This window comes from Gadus macrocephalus, chromosome 8 (genome assembly GCF_031168955.1).
Source record: "Gadus macrocephalus chromosome 8, ASM3116895v1".
Classification (NCBI taxonomy): domain Eukaryota; kingdom Metazoa; phylum Chordata; class Actinopteri; order Gadiformes; family Gadidae; genus Gadus; species Gadus macrocephalus.
Window position 1 is genome coordinate 2557742 of NC_082389.1, and position 10000 is coordinate 2567741.

The window sequence follows — 10000 nt, forward strand, 5'->3', positions numbered from 1 at the left end:
TCTGCTCGGTGGGCCGCTCCTCGCCGCCCTTCGGGGCCTGGGTCTTGGTCTCGCTCCAGTCCAGGAACTTCTCCTTGAACAAGATGGTCTCGTTGTGCTCCGTTAGCCGGCCGAAGATGGCCCAGTCGGGACGGCCTTGGCCTTTCCTGAGGACCGATAGGAAGGGCAAAGGGACGGACGGACGGACGGACAGACACACCGCAGTCATTTGTAACATTGGGCTGTGCATGTTAACCCCTGCCCGCATGTATAGCGTGGTGTTTTCGGACTAAACCAATACAATGTTTTCGGAGGGGCAGTGTTCGATTGATTGTACTTCTTCTTCATACCTGGGTATGAGCGTGTTGCAGCCGCCGGGGTCCAGTGGGTTGATGTCGCAGCAGGTGTAGTCGAAGGTGCCGTTCCACAGGTGCTTGGCCAGCTGGAAGGCCACCTTCCTCTGGGCCAGGGTCACCTCCTTGCCGTGCCACACGTACACCTCGCTGCCAAAGTCAAACACCAGCACCTGGGAGGAAACCACAGAGCACCACTTCCCCTTTCACTTCCACTTTCGGTTTCATGGTAAAAAGGTTTTTTTAGGCCGTGGTCAATAGTGAGAACATTGGTGTTTAACCCTTGAATTGACTGCACGTATTGTCAAATATTAAGGATGGTTCAATGGCCGATCCCACCAGCGCTATAAGCTGTGCAAATATAAGGGAACCCATTTCCACATTATCAGGGATTTACAGTCGATTTCTGACCCACGGTTTGAATTTCATTTTGGTTCTTCACGAAACAACACGAAACACATTAACCCACATTGCTTCGTTTTCTTTAGAGTTCGTTGGTGGATATGTTTGGACGGCCTGCCCTCACCTCCTTGGCCTCCAGCAGGGTGCAGCTCGGGACCTTGCCCCACTCCTCGTCGTCCGGGACCAGCTTGTCGTCCAGCAGGCGGAAGATGCAGTTGGTCTCCACGATGCCGTTCTCAAAGTGCTCGTCCTCGTCTGCTGGTCCGGCCGCTGGGAAGAAGAGACAGAACACAACCAGATGAACACACGCAGAGCCTAAAGGGCTGATCATGGTCCCACGTCACGCAACGCAAGGACCACGCATTTGCTTCGACGCAGTCATGAACCTGTTTTGGTTCTGCACCGGGTTTTAGTGACCGGACCAATCACAGCCCTCGCTGCTGCGTCGCCTCGACGGAAGGTTACTATTTTTGTGAGCCGCACGTCCGGCCCTTGTGGTGGATGTAAGGAGGGTCTGTAACCCCCTTGCGTTGCGTGAACGTGGGATAATCAGCCCTTAAGAGTCATACGTGAGATTCAAACTCTCAACCAAAGTATTTTACATGAGAAGTGATAGCTTTGGTTGCAGAGTTGTGATAGGAATCTAGTGTAAAGGATGACGCCTTGTAAATCTTCTTTTATGGGCTTTTATGGACAGGATAGTGAAGAGGTAGGCGCGTTGAAGAATGACCGCAGGTGTGAATCAATCCCAGAGCCCTACGAGGCGTGTTGCCTACATGCTGAGCAAACTAGTTGGTTGACGATAAATCCCTTTTCTGTTGAGTACAAATGACTCCTTTCGTACTCCCACACCAGTCTACCCCCCTCCCACGGAGTGCATGATGCACGTCAACGCCAAGAGCGGCGGGGAAACACATCCATCCTTACGTCGGTAGGCGGCCTGTCCGCCCAGCACGGCCCAGAACTCCTGAGCCACGGGGCCCTGCGGGTTCACGGCCTCCTCGACGGTCTGGACCTGGAGGGCCCTGCAGCCCACGTCTCTCTTGGTCTGGATGTAGGTGGCCAGGTCCGCTGCCTGGAGAAGAGAGGGAAGGGTTACACCGGCGTCACGCTACAGCCTTCGGGAAGGGTCCAGTTGAAACGATTAAATAACGCATTGAAAGAAAATTGGGAAAACCGTACTTGGTAAAAAAAAATTGAAATGGCTTGCATTTATGTAGTTCTTTTATCCAAAGCGCTTTACAATATTGCCTGACATTCACCCATTCATGCACACATTCACACACTGACGGTGGAGTCAACCCCGCAAGGCGACAGCCAGCTCGTCAGGAGCAGTTAGGGTTAGGCGCCTTGCTCAGGGACACCGCCACACTCCAGGGCTCGAGCTAGCAACCTTACGGTTACCAGCCAACCCGCTCTAGCTGCTGAGCTACTGCCGCCCCGTACACGATCGGAGTCAACAAAGTGAGGCTTACTCCATTATGCAGGCAAGTCAACATAAAATAGGGTTGATACAATAACGTATGCATGAAGGATGAAGACAGGGTCTCTAGCTGGGGCCGTAAAAGACTCCTGGAAGGCGGGAGCCCACCTTGGCTTTCTCGATGACGTTGGAGAACTCCCCGATCCAGAGGAAACAATGGTCCGGCGTGACCAGCAGGAAGCAGTCGCCACTGTTCAGGGACGACGCTCTGGGCTCCACTAGCCTGGTCTGAACGTGGCGACGTCCTGGGGAGAAGACACCACCGCAGGGATCGAACAACTTCACCCAATCGGCGTACTTTTAGAAGGGAGTGCCTTAACTAAAACGATAGATTCCTGTCTGTTATTGCAATAGCTATTGCCGATCGGCTCTTGTCAGTGCTAATACGGGACACCACTTCAGGATGAGTCAGGATTTGAAAGGACAAAACCGCTACCACTTACTCCCACGACGTCTACGAACCATCAGGAAACGTCCAACCAGACACACAAACCCACACGCCAGAGAAACGCTTTCGTTAGTCCCACTCGGAGTGAGACATGGGACGGCCCGGCTCACCTTTGACCTGCATGAGCATGAGGTTCTTGTAGGGCGCGGCGCTGTTGTTGGACATCTGCTGGGTGATGTTGACGCTGCGCAGGCTGACCCCGCTGAAGTTCTCCTTGGAGGCCAGGCCAGCCAGCGCCGCCTCCGAGTACTCTGACGTCTTGCTGACTGGGGAAGCAGCAGCGCAGTGCGCGCGTCAGAACAGGAGGGGGCGAACCGACGCAGGGCAGCGTGAAGGCTAAGAGACACTGGCAGGTGATCGCTCATCGGAACACGTAAGTGGGACGTTTGGTTTACGGCGCTTTGTCGACCACCCGTCGTGCACACAGCTGCACGCACGCACACACAGGCATGCACGCACTCACACGCACACACACATACACAAACACGGTATAATATACACACTCAACCTCCCATCACATTCCTCGTCAACTGGAATAAAGTCTGAGATTCTCAGTATGCTTGTTAAAGCACAGTGTATATTTTTGCATAAATAATGAAGTCTATTCTTTCTTTTCTTTTTTTAAGAATTAAGTGTTTTATTATGTCATTTTAATGATATTATTATTATAATGCATTGTTGTATTATTATATTTATATATACTAATTATACCATTAAAGCGATATGTAAATGTTAGCCTAAAGAATGAGGTGTATTACACAATGTTATAGCACTTTGTACACTGTTTTGTATTCTCATGTTATTCTCATGATATCCTCATGTTATTCTCATGTTATTCTCATGATATCCTCATGTTATCCTCATGTTATTCTCATGTTATCCTCATGATATCCTCATGTTAATCTCATGATATCCTCATGTTATCCTCATGATATCCTCATGTTATTCTCATGTTATTCTCATGATATCCTCATGTTATCCTCATGATATCCTCATGTTATTCTCATGTTATTCTCATGATATCCTCATGTTATCCTCATGTTATTCTCATGTTATCCTCATGATATCCTCATGATATCCTCATGTTAATCTCATGATATCCTCATGTTATCCTCATGTTATTCTCATGATATCCTCATGTTATCCTCATGTTATCCTCATGTTATTCTCATGTTATCCTCATGCTATCCTCATGCTATTCTCATGTTATTCTCATGATATCCTCATGTTATTCTCATGATATCCTCATGATATCCTCATGTTACTCCCATGTTATCCTCATGCTATCCTCATGCTATCCTCATGATATCCTCATGTTATTCTCATGTTATTCTCATGATATCCTCATGTTATTCTCATGATATCCTCATGATATCCTCATGTTACTCCCATGTTATCCTCATGCTATCCTCATGATATCCTCATGTTATTCTCATGTTATCCTCATGCTATCCTCATGCTATCCTCATGTTATCCTCATGTTATTCTCATGCTATCCTCATGTTATCATCATGTTATCCTCAGGTTATCCTCATGCTATCCTCATGATATCCTCATGTTATCCTCATGCTATCCTCATGATATCCTCATGCTATCCTCATGCTATCCTCATGCTATCCTCATGTTATCCTCATGTTATCCTCATGCTATCCTCATGTTATCATCATGTTATCCTCAGGTTATCCTCATGCTATCCTCATGATATCCTCATGTTATCCTCATGCTATCCTCATGATATCCTCATGTTATCCTCATGCTATCCTCATGATATCCTCAGGGCCTTACTCTTCTCGGCGGTGATCCTCTTGCTCTCCAGCAGGCCGATGTTGAGCCGCTGCTCCGTGTACTCGTGCCGGATGTCCTGGCGCGCCGCCAGCATCTTCACCGGGTTCCTGGAGGACTGCACGTTACGGGACGGGCGCACCGAGCGCTTGTGCTGCACCATGGCCGAGGTCAGCCTGGGGAAGGGGAGGCAGGGGCGCAAAGGATGCTGGGAAATGTAGTTCGAGCAACTGCTACAAATGATGTGGCCTGCACTAGGCCGTGAAGAGATACAGGGAGAGTGTGTGCGTCTGTGTGTCTGTGTGTGTATGTGTGTGCGCATGTGTATATGTGTGAGTGTGTCGGTCTCTTGTGTGTCTCATCAGTGTGTGTGTGTGTGTGTGTGTGTGTGTGTGTGTGTGTGTGTGTGTGTGTGTGTGACATGTAGTTCAATAGCCAAAGTGACAGTGTAACCGTATGCTCTTCATATGCACAATTACTTTTATGCAGAATAACGTATTACCTGCATCTCCATGCTGCTATTCGGCACTTTAACACTTTACTTTACTATATTGCACCTTTACTTGCACCTCAATAACTACCTAAGAACACTATGAATATTATTTTCTGTACAATCTACTCACTGTCAGTCTGTATATGTTTGGTTAATTTGTTGTTGTCTTTTTGCACTATTATGTTATGTATGTCACTATTATATGTTATATGTGGTAAATATATTAATAGCTCGTTTGGAGTGGGGGGAAACACAATTTCGGTCCTCTGTGTAACTGGTTGCCCGGTCGGTCGGACAAACAAGTTCCCTTTGACTTTGACTAAACGGATAAGAGCAAATAAACACTTCGGGAACACTGGACAACACAGAAACAGCGTTCTGGATCGAGGCAGCGGGTTAAACGCACACGCGTAGCCTACTGCCTGAGTTGCGACGTGTTTTACTACAGGTAGGGAAAGCCGTCCGCTCACTTGGGACCCTGGCAGCCGAAGATGGCGTCGAAGTCGTCCTCGATCCGCGTGGGCATGCGGGGAAGGTCCACCACGTGGCGGTAGAACTTGGAGAAGATCTCGTCGTCGAGCTTCATCACCTCCTTCACGGCCCTCTCGGTGACCGTCAGGGTGGTCTCCTGCAGGTCCGCCACTAGGGGGCACCGGGGAGAGGGGAGAGGAGTGATGAGCGAAGGGGCAGCCCAACACAACCAGGAGCTGGGAAACTCCAGTTGTGTGGGGAATAAATTCAACTGACAAAAACACGTTGACGTACACGATCAAATATTTGTTGGTGCTTTTTATAACCCATGGGAGATTATGGAATTATTATTAAAGTGTTGGTCTACTTAATGTGACATAATGACTTAATGGTTAAAGGTCCCATGACATGCCACCAGGTGTGATTGGCATGTAGGTGAACATGCCCACTTGTGATATAATAAGGGGCACATTTTCAAAACGGCTTGTAACGGCTAATCACACTCACATGTCTGGTGGCATGTCATCTGACATTTAATTATTGAAACAATGATTATTGTAGGCATCAGGAAACCCTTTTACCTTTGCTATTCAGACGCCCCAAGAAGGTTTCCAGCTTGTCTAGCTTCTTGTCTGACTCCATGTCTGGTTTGGCCTCGATGTCTGAAAGAAGAGAATGGTTTGATGTGAGGTACAGAAAACACCAGAACAGGACAATGTTCTGTGACATCGACATTTATCTGGATTTCTTGTCAGTTGCTTTGGATTAAAGCCACTGCCAAATGACTAAATGGCAAATGATGAAGCCTTCACTATGCCATGAAGAGATACAGGGAGAGTGTGTGTGTGTGTGTGTGTGTGTGTGTGTGTGTGTGTGTGTGTGTGTGTGTGTGTGTGTGTGTGTGTGTGTGTGTGTGTGTGTGTGTGTGTGTGTCTGTATCTCTTGTGTGTCTCATCCGTATGCGTCTGTGTGTGTGTGTCTCTCTTGTGTGTGTCATCTGTGTTTGTGTGCGTGTATGTGCAAATGTGTCTGTGTGTGTGTGTGTGTGTGTGTGTGTGTGTGTGTGTGTGTGTGCGTGCATGTGTCTGTCTCTTGTGTGTCATCCGCATGTGTGTATGTGTGTGTTTGTGTCTTGTGTGGGTGTCTTGTGAGTCTCATCTGTGTGTGTGTTTGTGTCTCATCTGTGTGTGTGTGTGTGTGTGTGTGTGTGTGTGTGTGTGTGTGTGTGTGTGTGTGTGTGTGTGTGTGTGTGTGCGTGTGTCTCACCCTCCTGGGGCTTGCTGACAGCAGGGCTGCTGTTCTTGAACCTTCCCGCCACTGGTGACAGGATAGGGCTGATGACCGAGGAGGAGGCGGCCAGCCCTGAGCAGACCACCAATCAGACAACAGCAAGGAAGGAGAGAGGAAACCAACGACCAATCAGACAACAGCAGGGAAGGAGAGAGGAAACCAAAATGGCTGCCAAACAACGACAATACACTGATGATGATTCAGAGTTGTTTTTCTACTAAAGATGCTTAAAAAAAGCAAATAAACAAAAACATTCATGTTAACATAGTGAACAATAAATAACTCTCTTCTTCTTCGAAGATAGTTCTTTATACATAAAAAGAAATTACCCTTACCCTAACCTTGTTTTTAATATTATAATGAACAATATATAATAAAGAACTATGGATAATAAAGATGTACCATAAGGGTTGTTTACAAAAATCAATATAGTATTGCCACATCCCATTTAAGTAAGATGGCAAGACTACATCTAAAATAAAGGCAACTTGCAGCGTGTAAAAAGCAGGCTGGTAACAAAGGTGCGCACCTGAATGTACGATTGATCACACTGCATTGGTGACAGAGCTCACTATGGTGACAAGGATCACCCTTAAAGTTGACCTATTATTCCACCCGGTGTGAGTGTGATTGGCCGTTACAAGCCGTGTTACAAATCTGCCTCTTCTGACATCACAAGTGGGCGTGTCCACCTAGATATATGATGGATAGATCAGTCTACCAGCCTACCCAGCGGACTGTAGCAAACGTTACTGATCTAGCCATCATATATCTAGGTGGACACGCCCACTTGTGATGTCAGAAGAGGCAGATTTGTAACACGGCTTGTAACGGCCAATCACACTCACACCTGGTGATATATTATGTCACCATTAACATGTAACAAACACTGCTATGACCCTCAGGCAGCCGGTTTCGGTACCAAGCCCTCTTCAAAAAATAGGCCAAAACAGTCATTCATTCCACAATCCATCATCTTTTTAAACAAACATCTAAAATGAAGGTTTTAATTGTCGGTTTGAAAAGCAAACAACCTTAGATGTGTCCTTGTACTACGAGGGAAATAGGATTTTGGGGTCTTGTCTTGTCTGTGGTTGTTTTTTTTGTTTGCACGTCGTTGTTGTGGTTACCGGTCGTGTGTGCCCGTCTATTCACTGAGAACAGTTTCCCCAAGGGGACACTAAATGATTCGTCGGTCTAACAGCGCTGAGGGGGGCCGTGCAGCCCCCCCCCAGCGCCCACCGTGAGCCCACCTTTCTTCACCATGCGCGCGGCCACGGTGTACTGGCTGGAGTCGTTGGCCGCGCCCCAACCTCGGCTCTTCCAGGCGTCCTCGCGGGTGGATATCATCTGCTTCCGCTCCTCGATGCTCATCTGGGACTCCACGATCTCCTCGCCCATCCGCTGGGACGCACACACGGGCGCACGCAGGGACACACACACACACACACACACAGACAGACGCACACACACAGGGACACGCACACACACAGACAGACGCACACAGACACAGGGACACGCACACACACACAGACAGACGCACACACAGACAGACATACACACACACACAGGGACACGCACACACGGGCGCACGCAGGGACACACACACACACACACACACACAGACAGACGCACACGCACAGGGACACGCACACAAACAGACAGACACACACACACACACAGGCACGCACGCACAGACAAACACACAGGCACACGCACACACACACACACACACACACACACAGACAAATTCACATAAACACACACACAAACGCAAACACAGTTATTCACACAGACTTGATTACTGGGCGGGATTCATGATGCTCAGAGCTCAGAGGAAGGCATGTCATTTGTTTCACAGGGCAAACCGTATTCGTTTGTCAGTTAGGATTCACAAGACCGCTCCCAGAGCTGCCGTTACCTCACAGACGGCTTCAAATAGTGACGCACAAAACAAAATGTGTAACATTCTTTGCACATTAGGTTCAGGGCGTTGTGTGTGTATTGTTGTCGTTGTAATTATTCATTATCAACGTATAGATACAAGGGGCGCTGAATGGACCCCACACCAAACACACTGAGGACATTTATTGGTGCTTTTATATAAATGACGATAAATGAAGAATGATGATAAAAATTTCCATATACTGTAAACTTCCCAATGAGAATGACGTAACACTAATAATAGTACTTGCACAGTTCTATGCGCACGTGACAACTTCCCCCCAGGTCATCTCTCCCACTCTCCATAGATCCCCTTAACCCGGTGAGACAACTCCATTACGAGGAGCCATTAGTCACACGTAACGCCCGCACCAAACGGCGGAGCGTTCGGAAGAAGCACTCGAGGACGAGTCGAGTCCATCGGAGCGGACGAGGACGCCTCGCCTCACCTCAGGCCGGGTTCTCTGGAGAACCTCTTAGTCTGACCGGGAGTCCCGGAGTTTACACACACTCCGGTAAACCCTTTAACTCGTGGCCGTCAGCGCGCTGAGTGAGACAGGGCCTCGCTATTCAAAGGGACAGCGATGCAAAAGAAGAGAAAGTCGAGGAAGTTGTTGTTACACCGTCAGGACCGAATCACCCAGAGAGAGAGAGATGGAGAGAGTGGGCGGGAGGGGGGGGGGGGGGGGGGGGGGGGGCGGGTGAGGAGGAAGGGAGAGAGAGAGGTGGGTGGAGGAGGAGTGAGGGAGGTGGCGGAGGGGGGGAGAGGGAGAGAGGTGGGGGGAGGAGGAGAGAGGGAGGGAGAGAGAGGTGGGGGAAGGAGGAGAGAGGTGGGGGGAGGGAGAGAGAGGGAGGAAGGAAGAGAGAGAGAGAGAGAGAGAGAGAGAGAGAGAGAGAGAGGAAGGGAGAGAGAGGTGGGGGGGAGACAGGGAAGAAGGGAGAGAGGCAGGGGGCAGGAGAGAAGGAGAGAGGTGGGGGGAGAGAGAGGGAGGAAGGGAGAAAGAGATGGGCGAGGAGTGAGAGGGCGAGAGGGGGGAAGGGGGAGAGAGAGGGACAGAGAGGTGTTGAAGAAGTAGGGCAGACCACACCATGCAGGGCCTCCTGGGGCCACGCCCTTACCTGCGCGGCGCGGTCGACATACAGACACTTCTGTCCCAGGGAGAGGTTGGGAGAATAGGTGGAGGAGAAGACAGGCTCCTACGGGGTGGAGGAGGAGGAAGAAGGGGCGTGGCGGAGGGAGAGAGGTGATGAGAAGGAAAAGGGGAAATGTGACAAGGGTGCAGATCACAGAAGAGGGGGTACAGTAGGGTGGCGCGGCGGAGGAGTGGGGGGGGGGTGCAGAAGGCGAGCCGAGC

The 10000-nt window shown here is 49.4% G+C and overlaps 1 protein-coding gene across 1 annotated transcript in view; it reads right to left on the bottom strand.

Moving 5' to 3' along the window:
• Nucleotides 1–10000, bottom strand: part of LOC132462606 (supervillin-like) — a 43120-nt gene that overhangs the window by 12888 nt on the left and 20232 nt on the right. The window contains exons 16-27 of the mRNA XM_060058198.1: nucleotides 9765–9842; nucleotides 7955–8105; nucleotides 6678–6773; nucleotides 5993–6073; nucleotides 5411–5582; nucleotides 4451–4623; nucleotides 2776–2931; nucleotides 2326–2462; nucleotides 1662–1809; nucleotides 859–1004; nucleotides 330–505; nucleotides 1–146 (exon numbers count right to left, since the gene is read on the bottom strand). The exon at nucleotides 1–146 is cut by the window's left edge and continues 2 nt beyond it. Of these exons, the coding sequence (XP_059914181.1) occupies nucleotides 1–146; nucleotides 330–505; nucleotides 859–1004; nucleotides 1662–1809; nucleotides 2326–2462; nucleotides 2776–2931; nucleotides 4451–4623; nucleotides 5411–5582; nucleotides 5993–6073; nucleotides 6678–6773; nucleotides 7955–8105; nucleotides 9765–9842 (1660 nt within the window). The remainder of the gene's footprint in view (nucleotides 147–329; nucleotides 506–858; nucleotides 1005–1661; nucleotides 1810–2325; nucleotides 2463–2775; nucleotides 2932–4450; nucleotides 4624–5410; nucleotides 5583–5992; nucleotides 6074–6677; nucleotides 6774–7954; nucleotides 8106–9764; nucleotides 9843–10000) is intronic.